Source organism: Corvus cornix, chromosome 12, assembly GCF_000738735.6.
Source record: "Corvus cornix cornix isolate S_Up_H32 chromosome 12, ASM73873v5, whole genome shotgun sequence".
NCBI lineage: Eukaryota > Metazoa > Chordata > Aves > Passeriformes > Corvidae > Corvus > Corvus cornix.
The window spans coordinates 8,336,247-8,358,347 of record NC_046342.1 but is presented as its reverse complement, the minus strand read 5'-3'; the positions used below and the strand labels follow the sequence as shown (position 1 = coordinate 8,358,347).

At 36.6% G+C, this 22,101-nt stretch overlaps 2 protein-coding genes across 7 annotated transcripts in view; both read left to right on the top strand.

Annotated features, from left to right (window-relative positions):
* DNAH12 (dynein axonemal heavy chain 12) overlaps positions 1 to 16,511 on the top strand; it is a 59,553-nt gene extending 43,042 nt beyond the window's left edge. For 4 of the 5 annotated variants that reach the window (XM_039559195.1, XM_039559196.1, XM_039559194.1 and 1 more), the window contains 20 exons: positions 669 to 814; positions 1,211 to 1,425; positions 2,331 to 2,523; positions 3,355 to 3,547; positions 3,975 to 4,147; positions 4,645 to 4,785; positions 5,881 to 6,039; positions 7,042 to 7,186; positions 8,009 to 8,159; positions 8,425 to 8,678; positions 9,217 to 9,357; positions 10,154 to 10,291; positions 11,161 to 11,394; positions 11,809 to 11,994; positions 12,555 to 12,658; positions 13,774 to 13,978; positions 14,160 to 14,297; positions 14,757 to 14,848; positions 15,087 to 15,154; positions 15,985 to 16,511. In XM_039559195.1, coding sequence (XP_039415129.1) covers positions 669 to 814; positions 1,211 to 1,425; positions 2,331 to 2,523; positions 3,355 to 3,547; positions 3,975 to 4,147; positions 4,645 to 4,785; positions 5,881 to 6,039; positions 7,042 to 7,186; positions 8,009 to 8,159; positions 8,425 to 8,678; positions 9,217 to 9,357; positions 10,154 to 10,291; positions 11,161 to 11,394; positions 11,809 to 11,994; positions 12,555 to 12,658; positions 13,774 to 13,978; positions 14,160 to 14,297; positions 14,757 to 14,848; positions 15,087 to 15,154; positions 15,985 to 16,175 — 3,267 coding nt within the window. In that variant the 3' untranslated portion in view covers positions 16,176 to 16,511. The remainder of the gene's footprint in view (positions 1 to 668; positions 815 to 1,210; positions 1,426 to 2,330; positions 2,524 to 3,354; positions 3,548 to 3,974; positions 4,148 to 4,644; positions 4,786 to 5,880; positions 6,040 to 7,041; positions 7,187 to 8,008; positions 8,160 to 8,424; positions 8,679 to 9,216; positions 9,358 to 10,153; positions 10,292 to 11,160; positions 11,395 to 11,808; positions 11,995 to 12,554; positions 12,659 to 13,773; positions 13,979 to 14,159; positions 14,298 to 14,756; positions 14,849 to 15,086; positions 15,155 to 15,984) is intronic. The other variant, XM_039559197.1, reaches the window with a different exon arrangement.
* A 94-nt stretch (positions 16,512 to 16,605) lies between these two features.
* LOC120410676 (ankyrin repeat and SOCS box protein 14-like) lies at positions 16,606 to 21,877 on the top strand. Of its 2 annotated transcripts, XM_039559201.1 has the most exons (8): positions 16,606 to 17,322; positions 17,754 to 17,837; positions 17,953 to 18,160; positions 18,667 to 18,722; positions 19,085 to 19,216; positions 19,313 to 19,471; positions 21,203 to 21,448; positions 21,714 to 21,877. In XM_039559201.1, the coding sequence occupies exons 3-8, from the start codon at positions 18,036 to 18,038 to the stop codon at positions 21,725 to 21,727; spliced, it is 732 nt and encodes a 243-aa protein (XP_039415135.1). In that variant the 5' UTR covers positions 16,606 to 17,322; positions 17,754 to 17,837; positions 17,953 to 18,035; the 3' UTR covers positions 21,728 to 21,877. The 2 variants fall into 2 exon arrangements, with proteins under 2 accessions (XP_039415135.1, XP_039415134.1); XM_039559200.1 differs by having other exon boundaries at positions 21,203 to 21,877.
* The last annotated feature ends 224 nt before the right edge of the window (positions 21,878 to 22,101 follow it).

The following is a 22,101-nucleotide window of genomic DNA, read 5'->3' as shown; positions in this document are numbered from 1 at the left end:
TCAGCGAATTTCCCCCACGCTTAAAAGTAGGATATCAGAAAACTAGAGACCATCATTGATTTTGTAAGGCTTGATTGTTACTGAAGTAAAATCTCATCATTTTCTGTATTTTGCCTTTAAATGAAAGAATTAAATTTAAAATGCAATTATGTGTAATGTAAAATGTTCTGTAACTTAACCATCAAATATTTTTATGTTAATTAGATGGTTGATTGTGCTGTTTGCAAAGGGACTCTTCCGACATACTTATATGAATACCGTAATTCATCAATCAAGTGATTTGGAATCACTTAAAAATGCATTAAACAGTAACAAATCAGCATTGGACTGCTGTAATAGAAGATACAATTAGATATTTCCAGCTGTGTATGAATTTCTTGGGTCATAACTTTATGTAACAAACCTCCCACATTATGAATGTACCAAAAACTGGACAAATCTTACAAAACTTGAGGAGAGAGTAAATATTTAGTGGGAAAATGTAGTTAATTATTGAAGGTATGGTTTTATTATCCCCAAGATTTTTACTTACACATGACCTATTTCAATCTCTTAAAAGAAAATGCACATCATCATTTTTGGATTGAGGAGGCATTTAATAAAGATGCAAAGAAACACAGAATAAAGACAAATTTTTATTTTGTGGGTTTTTTCCCCCTCTTTTTCAGGAGAAAGATATCCCTTGTTCTGAGAATTTCTCTTTGAGCAAGAATCTTGGTGACCCAATAAAAATAAGAGCCTGGAATATTGCTGGTTTGCCAACTGACGTATTTTCTATAGACAATGGGGTCATTGTTGACAATTCAAGACGTTGGTAGGTGACAAAAAGGTTTAATTTTCAAATCCAAATAAGTTCCCACTTTAAAAAAGAAATCTCAAAACAATGTAGCTTCTGTAGAGCAATATAATTGAAAAAGTAGTGGAATCTTTATATTCCAGGGGGGAGGTAGAGCAATATTTTACAAGAATTCTGCATTCTGGTTATTTTATGAAAAATGTTAAACGTTTTTTGCAGCTTTTAAAACTATTTCTGCTATTACTTTTCAAATTATTTAAAAACACTTATGCATCCATTATTCACTGATGTCTTAAAAAACCGTAATTAAATTGTATCACTTCTTCTTGACAGTCTGATACAGAAACATGTTAAATTGTTTAAAATTTTGAAAAATGCCTGCAAGCACTGAGAAAACTGTCCTGTATTTCCTAGGCCATTAATGATTGATCCTCAAGGTCAAGCAAATAAATGGATCAAGAATTTTGAGAAGGACAACCATCTGAATGTTATCAAGATCAGTGACACAGATTATATGAGAACCGTGGAGAACTGCATTCAGTTTGGGACTCCACTGCTGCTAGAAAATGTTGGAGAAGAACTAGACCCATCTCTTGAACCTCTGCTGCTTAAACAGACTTTTAAACAAGGTACAGCAGAATTGACTTAGAAGCCTGAAGGAGAGGACATTGATGTTCAGTTTACAGTCTCTGGCACTGCCTGATGTATTTCATATTGCTCTTCTCTTGCCTTACTTCTGCCTCTGGTAAGAGCAGGGTAATTGCACAAGAGCCTGAAGTTTTACTTTTTAGTAAATGTCATTCGTGTCTATCATGATAATGGTTTTATGTGAAAACCTTCACCATATCAGTATAGGAGACTAAAGTTCTGCGAAGGGAACATTGTCAGTGAAATTGTTTTGCTTGTTCATTTTGATAATATTTAATTATTATTTAATTATTAGCATTAATATTTGCTAAATTTTGCACAAATCAAGAAAATCTGTCAAGGCATTTTGCTTAAGGCATCGCTTTCACTGTACTTAGCAAGTACTATGAATTTGGTTTTCAACTTTTCCTCCTATTAGATGACAGAAAAGGGCACAAAAAGAAAAGTATTCCTTCCTTCTTACCTAGTTTGTCTTTATTGGTTTTCTTGTTCAGAATTAAAAACAAAAGGAAAGTAAAGCTCAAACACTTTTTTTTTTCCTTGTGGTTTCCTCTTTCAGACAAGTAATTCAAGGAAAGAGTAGTCTGTAAGAATATAATATTTGGGAATAACTCCACAGCTCTCTGTTGCCATCTCTAGTTTTTGTATATGCAAATTGGAAGTACAGTAGTAATTGGATTGACTTGATTTCATCTGCCAAGGGTGATAAGTGGCCCCACTGAAGTCTGTGAGAATTTTTCAGACTATCAGATATATTTACTTATTTTTACTTTTCAGGAAATTTGTCATTGATGAGATGTTTGCTTCTATTTAACGACAAAAGTATTTTTTTAAATTAATAATTGGAGTAGATAAGTTTTCTTAATGTTTCTCTTCTTAACTTTAGGAGGTGTGGAGTGTATTAGGCTTGGTGAGAGTGTTATTGAGTATTCCCATGATTTCAAGTTTTTTATTACCACAAAACTAAGAAATCCACACTATATGCCTGAACTTGCTACAAAAGTTTTATTACTCAATTTTATGATAACACCAGAGGGACTTGAAGACCAGCTGCTAGGTATTGTCGTAGCAGAAGAGAGGTAAGTCTCTCTTTATGGTAAACAGCCATTAAAGGTTTTTATGGCATAATTCCAAGGAAATGAGAAATTAATTTATTGTATAGAAAAATGAATGTTACATGGTGTAAATGTTGCTCAGAAACAGCTTTAACTAAAAATTTAAAAGTTTATTAGGGAAGTGTTAGGGGTAAGTGTCCACAAGTTAATTAAAATAGCAGATGTGAAGTAGTTGTTTTTTCATGGCAATTTTCTCCTGAAATATTCCTTGAATGCTAGAAAACTATGTAAATATTATTTGGAGTTTAAATCATTACTGTTATTTTTCGATGTGACTGAACTGCCAGACAAGGGTGCAGAATTATGAGGATTTCATTTTAATTTTGTATGAAATAAATGCAAAGTACCTCTGAAACTGATTATGGATCATATGTGAACCCTCACAGAGGCACAGAGAAGTAATATCTGGGTTGAACAGACATGTCTGTGCAATTGGGCTAAACTCTGTTTGCTAACAAAAGTGTTTCCAGCAGTAAACTGGCTCTGCATATCACTTGGTGGGTTTTTTTCAGGCAGTAGGGATATAGTAAAGGAGAACTAGGATGCACTGTCATTTGCAAAATGCTAAGATGTTAAAGATTAGATCATAATTTCCAAATACTGAGTAGAAGTCATGCAAAGAAATCTGTACTCACCAGTATAAATAGATGTTAAACAGTAAAACCCTACTTAAACTGAAAAGAATATTCACAAATAACTTCCTGTAGGAAGAGGGAATAATTTTCATGGGCTTCTTTTGTAGCCAGTGCAAGATGAGCATTGACTGATTTTGGGTTTTGTGTTTTTCTTCATTAGGCCAGATTTAGAAGAGGAAAGAAATGCTCTCATTGTTCAGTCTGCAGCCAATAAAAAGAATCTACAAGAAATTGAGAAAAAAATTTTAGAAACTTTAGAGTCATCTGAAGGTGATATTCTGGAAGATGAGACTGCCATCCAGGTCTTGGATTCTGCCAAAGTCATGGCTAATGAGATCACAAAAAAACAGCAGGTAAGGAGTGTGTATGTGTGCTTCCCTCAATAATACTGAGAAATTAAATGTTAAAATTTGCAGCCAGCAGAAGGTCTCTGAATTAGATACATAGCACAAGGAGCAAATTCTGTACTTGTGAAATGGGAAGAGAAATAAAATTGGATCTGTTCTAGAATCTTCACTGGTAGTTTATTCAGCCTTTAAAATGTTTTAAAGCATGTGCATCTGTAGTGCAGGTAAATAGATCAGGCAGTACTGGGGTAGGGCCAAGTGCTCATTTTACCTACTGGGGTGGTGCCTTGTGGAGCAGAAAAGTCACGTTACTCTGGTGTGACCATGCTGTATAGAACCGTTTCAGTACTATTACTAAATAGTAATGTTTCTGTAGAATATTAAGAGTATTAAGACTATCAAAAGCTGTTTGTCCCCTGCTGTTGATGTGCAGATTGCAGAGAAGACGGAGCTGAAGATCGCGGAGTCGCGGGAGGCGTACCGGCCCGTGGCACAGCACTCGGCCGTGCTGTTCTTCAGCATCGCAGACCTGGCCAACGTTGACCCCATGTACCAGTACTCCCTCAGCTGGTTTGTTAACCTCTATGTCAGCTCCATTCATGACAGGTAAAGAGAGTCTGCTGTAAAAAAAGGGGGTTTTGTTCTCTTCTTATGAATAGTTCTCTCCATTTGGAAACAATTTACCTCCTTAAATGCAGGCTTTTGAAGGGTTGTAATTATTAATGAATTAATTGCTCTTTTTAGTTACTGTTAAAGTAAATGATGAACTGTAAGCACGTGCCATATTTAAGTATTTTTAAGAATGTGACTTAAAATGTGAAGTCGGTTTCTGACATAGGCTCCATTATGAACAATAAGTGCCAGCATTTAACTGTGGCAAATTGATTTCAGCTCATTATTTTGCTTGGGACTCTTAAAAGTCTAAAGTCTTTCAAAAAGACAGGGAGTATAGTTGAAATTTTGGAAAAATTGGCACCTAAGTCCCTTGTGGAGCATGTGGATCTAATAGAAATCCTCCGCAACCCTAAAGAGATGAGATTTCTCAAAAGATTGCCCATGTTACTCAGTTTGAAGTCTCAGTTTCTCACTTCTTCTCTTCTTAGTAATAAATCCAAAATTTTGAAGAAGCGACTTCAGCATCTAAATGACCACTTCACCTACAATCTGTACTGCCAAGTGTGTCGTTCCCTGTTTGAAACAGACAAGCTGCTCTTCTCATTTTTGCTGTGTTGTAATCTGCTCATGTAAGCTCATTTTTGTGAAGTCTCTTACTAACAGAAATGAATGATTTTCTTATCATGGAAGCAGGTACTGATGAGCTGGGATGTTATTGTGCACACTGATAATAATGCCTTTGAACTATGGTCATGAATACTTTGGGTTTCCTAAGATGTGTAATATTAACAAATGGAAGGGTATCTGCATGTATCACTACTAAGAACACATTATGAAAAAAAAGTGTGTCAATGGTTCTGTCAATGATAAATCTGTCTTTAAAGAATCTGGGTAGTGTTACATAGCATCCTTATGTCAAAAACAATTGCTATTATTTAAGAAAACATTTTACAATAGGCAGTAATGTGCAATGCCAACAACTTCTAGGTTTTTGTTTTTCATTTTTCTCTTCTCTCTCTGTTATCTTTTTGCAAAACATCATGAGATCTCAGATGGAGTCTTCTCCTTTCCACCATCTTTTTAGTTTTCTCTTCCTAATTTTGTGTGAATACATTATGAAAGGAATGATATGCTCAAAATTGCACAACCATAATGTGCATACTTAATTAATTGCAATGTGTACTCATCTGTACATGGATGTTCTTCCTGGGCCAGTTTGTAAGCCTACTGTAATTGCAAAACACATTATTTTCTGCAAAGCCTTTAAAAATCAGGAATAACTGCACTTAAAAAAAAAAAGGCAAGCATTAGGAATAAGTTCTTCACCAAAAGCGTTGTCAAACACTGGAACAGGCTGCTCATGGCAGTAGTGGAATCACCATCCCTGGAAGGATTTAAAAGCTGTGTAGAGGTGGCACTGAGGGACAAGGATTAGTGGTGGCTTGGTAGTGCTGGCGCAACAGTTGGACTTGATGATCTTAAAGGTCTTTTCCAACCTAAAAGATTCATTGATTCTAAGATTTACCTCTTGAAACCCTTACTTTAGTCTGAATCAGACATTTTTACCATGCAGTTTTTTAATAATATAGAATATTAAGATCTGATCTCAGCTCTTACTGAAGTAGAAACATTTCTAAAGAGCAGTGAAGTGTAATTAAATTAACAACTATTCATATTATGTAAAATTGTATTTCAATTACTGATTTTTATTTTTTTTAATATAGGGCTAATAATGAAATAGAACATCAAGAATTTTTGTTCTTACTAACTGGAGGTGTGGGTCTCAAGAACATTCACAAGAATCCAGATCCATCTTGGCTATCAGATAAGAGCTGGGATGAATTATGTCGTGCAAGTGAATTCCCAGCTATGGAAAGACTGAGGTATAGTAAAATACTGATGTGAATTAGCCTGAATTGGTTTTGACCAATACATATGTAACGTGCTGAAAGAAATGTTTGCTATATGTTTTCCAAATCAATGCCAGAATGCCAGTGGGATAAAACCAGCCCCCTTTTTTCATTATCATGTTCGCTTCACTTACTCCAATCAGTCAGATCACTAATGATAATATTATTTAATAAAACTATTTTTTCTAAATTACTGAGGCATTGCCTAACGAAACTTTTCCTTTGAAATGTCTTCTTGATAGGGGAACAGTGTTTTAGGGGTTCAGTGAAAGCCAGAGGTGGTACATGTAGCAGAATTCCACTGCAGTTCTGGGGAAGGAGTTTTTCTAGTAAACTCTGTTCTCCTGAACTCAGTACAATTTCACCCTGGGTTTAAATAGGATTTAACCCTAAATGCTGGAGCCAGCATGGCTGTAAAAGACTTCTATAAAACAGCTAACTGAGTGCAAGTATTTGGAGCATTTGGATCTGAGTGCAGTAACACTGCTCTGTTAGAAGTTCTTTGAGGTTTTGTGCTTTGCCCCCTTTGGAGTTTTAGTAGCAATGTGGATGATGATCCAGCCTTAAAATAGCCTGAGGGTTTTCCCATTGCAGAGGACGTATTCTGCATGTTGCATGAAGGAAAAGAATTTTTTTGCCTAGTTGAATTTCCTGGTAATTTTCTTCAGTTAAAGTGTGGTGTTTTCCTGAAAAAGTGGAGGCATAAAATTCACCCAGACCTATGAAGGTCCAAGCAGTCCTGACTGGAGGAACAGACAGAACTTATTGTCAGCTTGGAGCCTTTCAGGTGGAGTCTCTCCTCAGCAGCATGGTGGAAAGAGATTTTTCACCGTTCAGTATGGAGAAGCTCAACTGTGGGATTATTTTCTGATACAGATATGAGGTGGCTTAAATGACAATACAGTGTAGTTTGCCTTTGATAAATGTAAAAGAAAAGACTCCAGGTATTTATAGTACTTGTGGTTTTTTCTCTAGGAGTCATGTCTCTGAAAATATAGGTGAATGGCAAAAAATGTATGATAGCAAAGAGCCTCACAACTTTCCACTACCAGCAGAGTTGAATGATACATTAACTGAATTACAGAAGATTATAGTTCTTCGGTGCTTAAGACCAGACAAGGTAAAATGATCCATTATGGAGTGTTTGTAGACTGTGCCATGCCTTGTAGCATAGTTTGCACTGCCTGTTCCAGTAACTCATCTGCTCTTCATCATATTTATTAAGAAAGTAAATGCTGTTCTTATTTTTCAAGTAACCAATACAAACACAAGCATCAGCTGAAATATTTTTTTCTGATGTAATTTAATGAACCTTTTGGAGGATTCTAATTTTTATAGTTTTCTTGAAGTATTTGTTTGTGGCCAGGCTGTTCCCTGGTGCACCCAATATGCTTGAGAACAGGACATACTAGTCTGAAAAAAATACATAGGGTACCTACTACCATGTGCTTTCATACAAAGGATTTTTAAGGCAAAAAGAGATAAAGTGTGTTGATTCCAACAACCAAGATGAACTTTTAACAAATTCTGTCTTTGGTGCACTTAACAAATTGTATTGCGTTTTCTTTATGAACTATCAGTGTTAGAATTTTAGGCATGTTGCAATTGATCTCTAGAATTAATTAAAAATAATTACATTAATATTTTCTAAGGGAGAATATGCTTGTCCTCCACATCAGGAAAAGCCTGAATCAAAGTCTTAATGTTATTTGAAGTACATTATTCTTTTTTTTCTAAAAACATTATTATTCCTATTGTAAGGAAAAATTAAGGGGGGAGGTGTCAACAAGAGGTGAAACCTTTGCTTCTGGATCATTCTGCAAGACTCAAATCTCTGGATATCAGAGAAGTGTCTGTAGCTTTAGGAATTTGGCATAAAAGATGGTGTCAGATTTGCAGTTATGTCTATGTTAACGGTTTGTATTTGCCTTTTTTCTACCAGATTGGTCCAGCTATAACAACATTTGTTACTGAGAAACTGGGAAAGAAATTTGTAGAGCCACCGCCTTTTGATCTAGCAAAAAGTTACTTAGATTCAACTGCTACAGTCCCTTTAATATTTGTGCTGTCTCCAGGAGCAGATCCCATGTCTAGTAAGTATACATAGAAAGAGAGAACAGAAATGTAGCACAGCTTTTCAATTTATAGGCCTGAAATTCCCCTTCAATGCACAATGAGGATTATTTTGCACTTCTGCAAGTAGATTTGAGTGCATTATGTCAGAGTGGTAGAATTCTGTGCCCCTTAAAAATGGGAATTTGTATGTGCGTGTAAACAAAATAGTAATAGAAGCTTTTCAATATTTTTTTTTCTGACATAACTTCTTTTTAATGAAGAATCTTGTGCTTTCTGTTCAAGGCCTCCTGAAATTGGCAAATGACAGAGAGATGGTAGGAGATAAGTTTCAGTCCATCTCATTAGGACAAGGACAAGGACCAATAGCTACAAAAATGATTCAAACAGGAATGGAAGAAGGAACCTGGGTTTGTTTACAAAATTGTCATTTAGCTGTCTCCTGGATGCCAATGCTGGAGAAAATATGTGAGGAGCTTAACAGTGAAAAATGTCACCCAGAATTCAGACTTTGGCTTACAAGTTACCCTTCACCAAAGGTATATGTATTGCCCAATAATCTCTGTTTAGGGAAAGTTGATGGCATTTTTAGGGAATTTTTATATACCTGAATGAGCTGATAATACAAAACTTCTCTGAAATGTAATGAGGCTTTGAAGAGATAATTTAACCAAAAAAGGAAATTTAAAAAATAATTACAAACATGATAATATCAAGCTTCCTTTGTAATATTTTGATACTGTGATGTGCAATGTTTTGTGTACTACTCAGTGGAGCTGCAATCTGTCAGCATATATGATTAAGAAGGTTTTTTTGCTCTCACACAAATTCAAAAATTTAATCTTGCGTTTCATTTGTGAAGTGTTGAACACCAATAAAACATTCTAAAATACAGGTTTGTTATTTACAGCAGAGTCTTAGTTTCTTGATGCCTTGGAGAATTTTTTATAAGCTGTTGATCTTTAAAATGTAATTTTTTGCAGATAATTGTTTATGTAAAATAGAACAGTAATATCTTTTTAATATAGAATCTGTTCCATGCTTTCTGAATGCAGTTTTGCTATTTTTTATTTGTAGTTTCCAGTAACCATTCTGCAGAACGGGGTGAAGATGACAAATGAACCTCCTACTGGTCTCCGGTTAAACCTGCTGCAGTCATTTCTTTCTGATCCTATTTCTGATCCTGAATTCTTTGCTGGATGCCCTGGAAAGGAGCTGGTAATGTGCTTATCTCTTGAGAAGTTTTTGGGGTTTGCGGTTTTTTTATCCACATATATATTGATTTCTGTCCAGTGAATAATTGCAAACTAAAATTTTTACTATGGTTTTGGAAATTAGGTTTTGCAGTGATAAAGTTAGTTAGTTAAGAGTTACCTCTGCCAGGTAATTTAATGTAGCAGTATTTAAAATGGTTTCTTAGGCTTTATTAAATCACTTACATGTTACACACACATAGTACACAATGTACATGGACTCTGAACATTGATGACAAGGGCATGTCTGTCATTATTGAGGTGATAAGCACTGAGGAGACCTTTTCTTGCTACCAGGGACCAAGTACTGCAGTGCCCATACATCTTACTGATCCCTGGTGAACCACTTAGCTAATCATTACCTGTGAAGGAAGTGAAAAACGGTGGGATCAGAGATATGAGTTATCAATATACATAGGTGTGACTGCACCTAAGGACTTGCATCAAAAATACATTTGTACTGTGTGTTTGTCTAATGAACCTTAAAAATAAATACCTGGTGCTATTGGAATTCTTATGAAGTCAGTTGTCCTATACAGGAAAGAACATCATGGTACTTGAGGAACTGGTTAAATGTACTTGCATATGTGGCACTGTGTGTGCACTTGTTCCCAAGGCAAAAGCCACAAGGTACTTAGTGGTGGCCTGGATTTATACCTGGATGGAGCGTGGTAATCCAAAGGTGCTCTCTGCACAGCTTACACACTACCATGAGCTTATAAACTAGTTAATAATGATTTTCTCTTTTGCTTTTCTCAAAGATATGGGAGAAACTGCTCTTCGGAGTTTGTTTCTTCCATGCTCTTGTTCAGGAGAGAAGGAAGTTTGGGCCCCTTGGTTGGAATATACCCTATGGATTTAATGAGTCTGACTTGCGAATCAGTATCAGACAGCTGCAGGTAAAATCATTGATTACCTCCTAAACTCTGATCTTGCCAAGCACAGCTGGGAGTCACAAGGAGCAATACTGTGAAGTGTTCATAGATATTCAAGACTTCAGCTGTAAAGGCAAGGAATGTCAATCATATTATAAATATTTTCAAAATTACAAATGACACAAAAAATTCAGATTTCTACAGACATATGGAATGTAATGAATATATGTGAGTATTATAGAAGTTAAATTAGTTGTGTACAAGAGCTCACTGTTGCTCTACTCACTAAGTAGCACCATGTTAATGACAGTCACCTATTAGGGTGGTTAGTAGGATGAAATATTTTTTACATGTGTACTGGTAGTTAACAGAACCTCAGACTATTCTCCTTCCCTGAGGTGAAATGCTGAACACTACTTGACCCTGAACCTATTCTAGGCACTGTGTAGAAAAGTCAGGAGAGTTAAAACTGAATGACAGAAGTTGAGGCTGAAGATTGGAAAGTTACCAAGAAGTTAATGAAAGAAATTGGAGGGTACTGAAGATTAAAAGATAAATTAAGTGAAATGCATGTTTATTTCTGGTGCAGAAAAGTGTCCATCTACAAAGCTTAAACTGGATAAACTATCCACTTGTAAATAAATCAAGAATGACTTGGATGACTGAGTAATTTTGATATTCATAAGAGGCTTTTAGTATTAACTCCTCTTGATTTTAAACAATAATTTAACCTGAAAATAAGATTTCAGAATTTGAATTTCCAACAGCTAGGGAGAAAACTCCATAAACTGCAGCTTACACACTCTATAGCTTCCAGCATTTCAGTCTGTTAGGTCACACTGTTGTTCTGCAGATGTTGCAAGTCTCTAGAATTGCTCATATTTCTGTTTCAGTTATTCATCAATGAGTATAGCCACGTTCCTTTTGAAGCTGTCTCTTATCTAACTGGGGAGTGTAACTATGGAGGTCGAGTGACAGATGACTGGGACAGACGTTTGCTGCTGACAATGCTGGATGACTTCTATAACCCAGATATAATTGAAAATCCTCGTTACACTTTTTCTCCCAGTGGCAACTACTATGCTCCACCCAAAGGCACATATGAGGAGTACATTGAGTTTATTAAGGTAAAAAGTAGCAACGAGATTTTGCGCTGTTTCGATGATGTGCTAAGAAAGCAATCCTTAAAGGCTTCTCTGCCTTAAAAAGGCAGTTTTGCAGCACATTAAATTGTGTGCTCAGGTTCCTGCCTGACATCTTTGTGTGATCCTTGCTATGATCTAGAATGTTTCTGAGAGGGGATTAATAAATAGATTGGAGGACATGTAGCATAGACAATTGAGAATTCCTTGGAAATGGCTTTCTGTATGAGAGGTGGTGGCTCAATCAGCAGTAATTCTGGCTGCAGATACCTGCCACTAAGGTCCTCACTCACCTGCAGTTGAAGTCAGTGGTAGTTTTTCACTCGACTTCTTAAAGAAACCTTGGATCATATTCCTGCTGCTTAATGTCACACAGACTTCTTTTTTATTTTGTCCTAGAATCTTCCCTTTACTCAGCACCCAGAGGTATTTGGCTTGCATGAAAATGTGGATATTGCAAAAGATCTTCAGCAAACTAAGACCCTCTTTGAATCTCTGCTTTTAACACAAGGAGGAGGCACTCAGGGAACTTCTGGGGGTGGTGACAGCACTCTTTATGCAATTGCAGATGATATTCTCAGCAAGGTATTGTATTATACAAATGACTTCAATTTCTCTTTTTACAAAGTAGAAATTCCTTAACTTGAATCTTGTAAATTCCTTAACTTGAGTCAGTGTAAAGTAGATTTCATGTTGAAAGAAAAGCATTCTGGAAGGAATTTAGTGCAATGTGAAAGTAAGAACTGGTGTGACTGTAACAGACCACAGCTATATTTCAGTTGAAAGAAGTTTTATTAAATAGGCAGAAGACAGGAGAAGAAGAGAAAACAGAGCAAAAAGAACTTGAAAGAACAGTTCATTTGTTCACATGAACAAATTTAAAATTAATAAATTGAAACATATTTATAACTTTTCATGATATTAAAAATTCTCGGTTTTTTCTAAAAGATGAACATTAAAACCCCCATAGCTTTTATTTAGATTGAACTACTGAACACTGTATTGATAAGATACTAATCAGAAAGTTTAGTGGTATCTATTGCTCTAAAAATCTTTACATTTGCATACCTTTAATGTAAAATCATAATGACCTGTGGAATGATTTCTGAATGTGTTGTCATTTCTGAATGTGTTGTCAATTCCAGCTTCCAAAGGATTTTGACATTGAAAGTTGCCTAATTAAATATCCTGTGAGATATGAAGAAAGTATGAACACTGTGCTGGTGCAAGAAATGGAAAGATTTAACAAGTAAGAATGTTCTATTTTATTAAATGTACCAGAAATCATTCCATTTATAAAGAAAAATTTCCTACAAATCATATTCTCTAAGCCCTGTTATGTGAAATATTTTTTTTCTTCCCTTCTAATTGCCTGCAGTGATATCTGCAGTCCAAGCACCATTGCTCCCTGTAGACAGACAGAGTGTAGGATAGATGTCTGGGAAAATGAAGTGGCAAAATTAACTGAAAGATAAAAGAAGGGAGTATGAGGAAGTACTGGGAAAAGAGAATGCAAACAATATTTTATATGCTTTTTCTTTTAACTTCATTTTCCCTTTCACAATCTTTATCTTCAATTTTATTTTATTTTATTTGTATTTCTGGTCTATAGAGTAATAGGGTTAGAAACTGTGATACATGCACAGTTATACTTTATGAAAGCTTTTCCATGATAGACATATTTCTGTGTATTTCTTTATTGTCTCATATGTGCTCTGTTTGACGTTTTTACTTTTTTCCCCCTTTTTCTTATGCCTTTTTTCCTTATGCCTGATTTTCACAATTATTCTCCTAAGACTACAAACCTAGAATTGCATTTATTTTTCTCCTTGGGTCCTCAGTCTCTTTTTTGACTTGTTTTCTAATTTTCTTTCTTATCTTCGCCTGCCTCTTCATTCCTTTTTCTGGTTTTTCTGTGTCCTCCTTCTTTTCCATTTGTCTCTTCACATCTGCTACTTAATTTTCTCCCAAATGCTCTCTGGCCATAAGTCTCCAAGTTATCCTTATTGCAGATCCTACCCACCTCTTCTTTTGCAATCTAAACCTTTTTCCTTCATCTAGTATATGGTGGATACATTTGGAGTTCCAAATTTATCCTCTTGCCAAACAATTTAGAGGATATCAGAGATAACAAAAGAATTTATTACTGTTCCTAGTCTTAAATAAATCTGCACAAATGCACAAATCCATGACTTTACAGACATGGCTTATTGTGCATATATCTATAGAGGTATATAGACATAAAAGCTGTAAAAGTACTGTAGATGCCTCCATAATCCACTTCTTTTATTTCTTTCCAGTGACACTGTAATGTTTAACAAATGGGGCAAAATGTGTGAAAATTGTTTTGTTTTTTAATTCTAGTTTAATCCGAACTATTCGCATTACTCTCATTAACCTGAAGAAAGCCATTAAAGGACTGGTTGTTATGGATGCTGACCTGGAGGCTCTGTCTGGAAGTCTCGTTGTTGGAAAAGTTCCTGAGAAGTGGGCACAGCATTCATACCCAAGTCTAAAACCTTTAGGGAGCTATGTTGTAGATTTGCTAGCAAGGCTGAAGTTTTTACAGGTAACGTACTAATGGCAGGGCTGCCAATTATTTAATCTACTTTTCCATATAATTTTTCTTTATTGGGAAAGGAGTGATAGGCTTCGTTTAGATTTTCTGAGTACAATTATGTAGAAAATAGTCAAAGAGTATGGGATTCCTGTCTTTCTGATTATTCAATGTTTTGCTTTCCTCTCTCTAGGATTGGTATGAATTAGGGAAGCCTGCAGTTTTTTGGCTGTCGGGATTCTATTTTACTCAAGCTTTCCTAACTGGAGCCATGCAAAACTATGCTAGGAAGCACAGGATCCCTATTGACCTTCTAGGATATGAATTTGAGGTATGGACAAGTTATAAATTAATATTTTATTAATATGACTCCTGATGTGGTGAGATGTAGTAAGTAAATCCTAACTGAAAAGTTCATTTTGCAACTGACTGCAGTCTGCAGACATGCAATTAATTATTTGGTAAGGCTGGCAGGACTAAAAAAAACATCTGTAGAAGAGGTATTCTTGACGTGATTAATTCTATCACTGGACACAGAGCTCTGCTCAAGAAAACAGCCTATCCAGGGTATATTTTCCTGTGTGATTAAAGCCTCTTTTTATAACCTACAAGAAAGGTGATTAACAAACCCAGAGAAGTCTGCTGTCTCTACAGATATGTTTAAAAGTAGCACTGAAAGGAAGGGTTACTGTATTATTCTCAGTTTGGATTGATCTGAAAATTGGCATAATAGTTCAAAAAGCAAAAGAGCTGTGAAAGTTTAATGATGTGGAACACTTATTTCTTGCAGGTTATTCCTCAGGATACTGCTGATCCTGCACCAGAAGATGGTGTTTACATCCACGGATTATTTTTAGACGGAGCTCGCTGGGACAGGGCCAAGTCAGTAGCCAAGTGTTTTATTGTGGTTCTGGAAAGTTTTTTTCAGTGCTCAAACAAGACTGGTTTAAATATTTTAACTGATACTTTTCATATTACTGGAATAACACACCAAATTAAGTCCTCTTTCATGCATGGAAAATGGGCAAGAAAAACCAAATGAGCAAGCAAGTAGCAACCAAAAAACACCCACCAAACCCCTCAAGCCACAAACAATTGCTTTGTTGCTTTCTCTCTCCAGGGGAATGTTAACTGAGCAGTATCCCAAAGTGCTCTTTGATGCCATGCCTATCATTTGGATAAAGCCAAGTGAGTATGATTTCTCTGATGCCTGAGCTATTCAACAAGAAAGTGCAACAGTGGTTTCCTTTTCTTACTGAAGATCCCTGAGGAGTACTTTTGACTGACTTACAGCAACTGAGTGTTTTACCTCGTGTGATGTAGCAGGGTTTGCTCAGGTTATTTGTAGGTCTGTCTTTCCTACTAGGAAAATAATTTTCACAACTCCTGTTTTCTTTGATTGCGAGGACTAAATCCCTGTTTTTATTTATGCACAAAATCAGGACTTACTACTGCAACTGTTGCAACTTAGGTGTTAGCAAATAGGCAGTATTAAAATTTGCTACTTTTTCTGCTTGAGCTTTCTCTTGAGGTTGGATGAATTTGTTCAGACCTGCAATGATTTTAGGCTTTTGTACAAGTTCCATGTAAGCAGTCTGGGCATACAAAGAGTTCCTGCAGAGTTCTGTCCTTGGATATCACATGACTTGAATTGCAGTGAGGTTCTCTGGCAACTGGACCAGAATTGTTGTAGAGCTATGAAAAACTCATGCATAAGCCATGTATTAACTAGGTAACTATTCAGATTTTACTGTGTGTTGGAGTATTGCAAAGCTGGTAGAATCACAGGAAGGCATTGAGTCCTGAACACAAACTGTAGCTAAATTAGTTGGGTTTAAGAACCAAACAAACCACACAAGAAGAAAACCAGGTAATTTTGTTCTATTGCTTGCAAAACCATTTTGCATTTTTATTTACCTGTAAAGGTGTTACTGTAAATACTTAACGTTTGCATGTAGATTATGTTTCTGCCAAATCGATCTGCTGAATGTAATGCATTATTTTGGGTTTTTTTGAAGCTGTAAAATCGGACATAAAGGAGTCTAATGCCTATGTTTGCCCACTCTACAAGACAAGTGAGCGCAAAGGGGTCTTATCCACTACTGGGCATTCCACCAACTTCGTCATTGCTTTGAAGCTCAACACGGACCAGCCAGTCCAGCACTGGATCAAGAGAGGCGTAGCCTTGCTGTGCCAGCTGGATGACTGACTGTGGACAGTTCACATACAGACTTCACACCATCTTGTTCTCTTTGTTGGCTTAGAGAGGAAGTGGAACTTAGTGTGTAAAAGAAACATCTGGACGTTTTTGTATTGTAAGAGGGCATACAAATACTTTCTGACCCTCAAGCTTTTGACTTGAGTATGTATTATTATTATGACCATCTTTACAATCTGTAAGCAATACAGCTGGGATTTTAGCCCTTGGGAATATTATTAAAGTGTGAACATCCATTTTGTGCATTAGTTGAATATCACAAAACATATTTTCATGGAAAATGAAAGTAGCCTGTGCTGAGAGAAACATTACAGGTGATAAACTTGATTCTGCACTTTTGTTTTCTTTAAAAATAGTTTTTAAAAATTACTGGAGCATTCTTTCCTGATCTCCTCTAGCAAAGAACTGTTTCCACCTTGCATTCAGATACAGCCATCATTAATTCTGTGTATGGATCCCTCCATAAAATACGGTAGGAATAAGTGAAGCACATAAAGGTCCCACTCCATCCTACCATCACTATTACAACTGGGCATCTGTGTCCCCCATTTCCCTGCTTTTTGGGTGTTAGACCAGTGTAAGTCTGGCTTTCTGAAACTGCTTTTCCCTTTAAAAACTTTATGTTTATTTTTCACTTGCTTTTTTATTTATATTAATGCAAATTGTGATTAAGGAATCAGAAACCTGTAATAATTTTAATAGAGTTTTTGTTTGATTTTTATTTGCTTGTTTATGTTTACTTTTATTGTTTTAGTTTTTCTGCTGTCTCACTCTTAAGCAAGCTCTTAACACCACCTTCAGTTTGCTCTCCTAGGACAGCACTAAAGAATTTTCTTTTCACAGTGTAGTACTTACTGCTATAGTTCTGAAATTCTTATTTCAAAAATCAAAAGCATTGTTGCAAGAAAACTGGCCTTTAAATTCCTTCTTTTGCTGGCACCACTTGTTTGGTCAGATTATTAAACATAACTGACGTGTGTGAAAGAAACGTGGAGAAAGTCCCAGAGTATCTTATGATCAGGTATTTATAGTGAGCTATTAATGGACATGGGCTCTGCAGAGGTTGTTTGCAATCCTGAAAATGTCACTTTCAACTTAATAATCGCTTCCTCAAAGGCTGAGGTCTTCCCTCTTTCAGGTGAGGAAACCCAGTGTATTTTCTCAGTTCATAGGAAAATTGGTAGTATCTTTAGGAAAAAAAAGTCATCTAGATTTAAGATGTTTATGTACTCACTGAGTACATAACTCAATTACTAACAGTTTCTTGCTGTATATGTTGCTAATATATTTCTCTTTTTTGCTACATGTGCAATTACAGAGCAAGGCCTTGTAATCACATTAGGTGGATCAGGTAACAAATTAAATGACGCAGGTTTGCTGTGAATTACTGCTGCCCAACTTTAAGATGTTTCTAGAATTATTCCAAGCTTTGTAGTTGGCATGTTGACAACTTCCTTAAATTTCCTGTGCTCATTCGTTTTGCCACGGTATTTATTTGCTTCCAGTTTTACTTTTTTTTTTTTTTTTTTTTACCTTGCCCTGTAGTTTTGTTTTGTTTTGTTTTTTCAGGCCAACTCTTTTGAAAGACAGAAGTGGAAGCTTTGATGAGGTAAAACAGATGAGAGGTTTGAGCCTAACAGAACATCTGAGATTGTGAGTATGCCAAGAACAGCACGACTGCTTAAGCATATAATAACATAGTCATTTATTTAACTGCTTTTCATTTCTCTTTACACTGACACAGTGATTGCTATTTCTATTACTCCAGATCTAACCTGAAGATTTAACATCTGCTTCTAATTAAAAAGCAGTGTTTCCCTACAAAAGTGATCCATGTTGTGCTGATTTGCAATGAATACTTCTGTGTATATGATTGGTGATTCTGATGAGGAAATCCCTACCCAACGAGCTATTCAGGAAAGCTTACAAGATAGGTATAAAATTGAAACAAGTGGCAGTGCAACAGAGATTGAAAGGTAATAAGTTATTCTTTCTATTTGGGGTGTTTTCTGGTCATTATTGTAAGCATTTAGTAGACCTTATTTTCCTTTGTAACTACATGTGTTGTATTGTGCTGACCTTGTCTCATGGATACTGGAAAGCACTGGTACCCTGAAAAGTGTACCTGTTTCCTTGAAAACATGGGATGTATGAAACTTTCAGATGATGTTTTACATCAATATTTAATTAGTATAAGGCTTTATGAAAAAGATAAGTAGGTGATGTAAAATTAGACTGGTATGGGACCTTCCCCTCATTTTAGCATTTAATTGTTGGCTTTTGTGTGAAAAATTCAGTATTTATTGTGTCAGGAAAGACCAACAAAAAAAGTGTTTCAATGTGTTAAACCCTCACCAAACCAATGTACCTTAGAGAAATCTAACATGTCTTGTAAATCTGAGTATTGAAATTAAGGTATAATTATATCCTGAACTTCACATGAATTTTCACTTCTCATTTTATTCTTGTCCTGTTTATGCAGTTTCCAGTATACTGCAAGCAAAGAACATGGGCAGATCATTGCAGCAATTCGGACAGTTAAGTACAAATACACCACTCTAAGCCTATATCCCAGGAATGGCTGAGCAATGCCTACATTTTATTTGATCACCTGATTTAAGGGCAGTTTTTCTTTATATAGTCTTGGGAGGAGTATGGAAACTAAAACCAAGACATCCAAAAGCTAACTTATTAGATGATCATGGAAGTGGGATGGGTTCAAGTGTTACCCCCTTCAGAAATTCCAGTGCTTTGTCTCCTGAAATTAGGGGAAAACTCCAGGCCTTTCTTTTAAAATGAGCAAGATACACTGGTGGGATAAATGGCACTCAATGTATTAGTTGCCTGAATTTTGTCTTGTGATGAGTAATGGGATATGTGTCTGTGTTAAAATATAACAGGCCAAGAGGAGGCCTTGAAGAAATTGGTGAGGCACAGTTCTGCTTTTGAAGAAGCAGATCAGCAAGGCTGGCTTCCTGTGCATGAAGCTGCAGCACAGCTAAATAAGAACATCCTTGAAATAACTTTACAAGGTACAAAGTCCTTCTAGTTTTCCACCAAAAAGTTCTACAAAGCAAAGTTTGATGAATCATTCAACTTCAAATGTGTTCTGCTTTTCTGTGTTTCAGCGTCCCGTGACATTACGTGGGAACAGACCACTCTCAAAGGGGAAACACCTCTTTTGGTGGCAGTAAGAAACTGTTTTGTGGACAATGTCCACTTTCTCCTGCTCAATGGCTGCAATCCCAATGTTAAAAATGAAGAGGGAGATTCTCCTTTACTTATAGGTGAATACTGTTTTTAGGGGTGGAGAGGTGAGGGAATGAGGTGAGAATATAGTTACACATTTTAGGCTTCAGTGCGACATATTTGACTTCAATGCCTAAAATATTTTGCTATAAGGAGAAAAAACTTGTTAATCTAAGCACTGAATGTGTCTGTCCCTGTCTGTTTTTCTCACATGATAATTAGCTTTCTCCATGAAGTGCAGAGTGTCATCCTCTGTTTTGCTTGGCATCATTTCTGCAGTGATGCCAGGTAACAAGTCCTTCTGCTTCTTCATGCTATCACTGCTCTTCATGTCTGCAGGCATAAAACATTGATATTCTCTGTCCACATGGTATCTCCTTGATTGCATCAGCCTCCCTTTCTCCAAAACCCGTGGTAATTGGCTTTAATTTTCAAGAATTGTAGCCAACCAGCCTCATGTATCTGCAGTATGCAGAGTGCAAAGTCTCTAAACAGTCCCTATTTAGACACTGCTGGCATTAGTCCAAAGCTGACAAGTGAAGGAGACAGGCTGACATTCTCTGTTTGCTTCTCTTTAATATTTTGTAATTTAGGAATAAGACCCCATACCTAGTATAGTCCTAGTATAGTCTCATACCCACACTCTTTGTGTGAATGCCACTTTAATTTGATCATGCACAAGAACTGTAATTCTTGATTTGTCAAAGAACCATATTTTTCCAAAATGTTTTCCAGAAGTGTTCTGTGTTCATTTCTTCTGCTTCCCTCAGTCTGGGTTATGATGCCTTCATTCTTACTGAATCTAACTGAAAAAAGTAAAGTGTGTTCTCATTGTCTGAATTCTAAAGGAACACTCTAAGTTTCTTGGATGATCCCATACATTTTTCTGTATTGGAAGGGTGTTTTCTTTTTCAAAACTATTGTTAAAGGAGGAGAAAAAAGCCTACCAATCATCTGTAGGACCCTCAGTCCATCCTTGTGAAATGGCTGCAGCTTCAAGTCAGGGCCATCTGCTTAAAAAAAATGTAGGGAACTCCTAGATACTTTTGAAGTGCATGACATTAAAATGCACCATCCCCCAAGAAGGGGATGCATGGGATTTATCTAAAGCAGCTGTGCAGGTTACAGATAATGGGACATCACAGTTTCTATCACAGAATGCTGTCACTGGTGTTCAAGCAGCTGTGGCACGTGAAGCTGCTCAGCCTAATCTGTCCTGCTGAAGGACACACTCTATCCTGCACAGCCTGGAAGATCAAAGGGAGAAGGAGGGAAGGGTATTGCCTAATCATTCCACCCACTGGAGCTAATGCAAATTTCTCTTTTAAGATCCTCACTGACTTAAGAGTTCAGGCTTATTAAGCTAAGGCAGCATATGAAACAGTCAGTATGAGCTTTGTTTCACATTATGGTGACTCTTATGGAGATTAAACAGAGTCTGGTGGCAGCTCCTGAGCACCAAGGCCCTGGATGTGGTCTCCATCTAGTGGCAAGGAGAGCTTTGTTCCATTACCAAATGCAGCAGAGAAAAAATGTACAGAGAGAAAAAGAGATTCCCACGAAATTATTCATTTGTATACTTAGTGCTGTCCTGGAAGCAAAGAAGAGACTTGTTGATGAGTTAAACCCTTCAATGTAGGGTGGCATTTCTCCTTGTATAAATAGCACTGCCAGGAACAGCTTTCCTGGGCTGCCATGTAACAGCAACCATTGTGCACAGAATAGCAGTGAACAGCATCCTGTCTGATTCCTTGCTTGTTGTCCTACAGCAATTAAACTTGATTCCTATGACATTGCCTCCTCGTTGCTACGATCTGGTGCCAGAGTGAATTTGCGCTGTGTCCATGAGAGAACTGCTCTGCATGAGGCAGCCAGACTGGGCAGGAAGGCTCTGGTGCAGCTTCTCCTGGATTCTGGAGCAGATCCTGACCCCCGCAGTGGATATGGGCTCACACCCCTTGCCCTGGCTGCACAGTTGGGACATACAGAAATTATGGAGCTCTTACTGCAAAAAGGTGAGACTTTATTATATAGGAGCTCATAGGAAGAGAAGGCTTCAGATACCCCTTCAAAAACAGCAGCAGAAGTAACTCACCTGACTAGAGAAAATTAAATGCTATCTGCTCTGAGGGTTGTTGTGATGTAGTGAAGGCCTGATAAATATCAATTTGTATAATATTAAAATAATATATTAATATGTAAATATTTTAGTGAGCACTTGTAATTTTTTACAAGTGCTTGAGTAATGTTTTCTAAATGCACTATCATTTTCTCATGTAGACAGGTCACCTTAGGGCATGCCTGAGAAGACTTTTTTGTGGGGAATTTTACATGATGGTTCAGCAGCCCTGGAACTGGATTGCATGAACTGTTTGGATACTGGGTTCTCTCACGTTTACAGTTACACCTGTCTGGTTTTTGTTAAGTAAAAGAATTGAAATGTATTGTATGTAAGCCAAAAGCAATTGTTTTGATGAATAAGAACCAAACTCTTTGCTGGCCCAGTTCTAGGAACAATTCTGACTGGATTCAAAGCAATTTGGACCTTCTTGTTCCCAGGATTACATAAACATATCTAAAATCAAGGATCCAACATGAAGGTTTATGCTCACAGTGGTTTTATTGGTGAAGAATAGAATTCAAAATACCATATCACTGTGGGGTTGGA

Bases quoted from the DNA above. Each gene is read 5' to 3' on its own strand.
- LOC120410676 (XM_039559200.1), top strand. From the start codon at position 18,036: ATGAATACTTCTGTGTATATGATTGGTGATTCTGATGAGGAAATCCCT. The intron at 18,723-19,084 runs TTAAGTACAAAT...AAAATATAACAG, and splicing joins CATTGCAGCAATTCGGACAG to GCCAAGAGGAGGCCTTGAAG. The intron at 19,217-19,312 runs GTACAAAGTCCT...TCTGTGTTTCAG, and splicing joins CCTTGAAATAACTTTACAAG to CGTCCCGTGACATTACGTGG.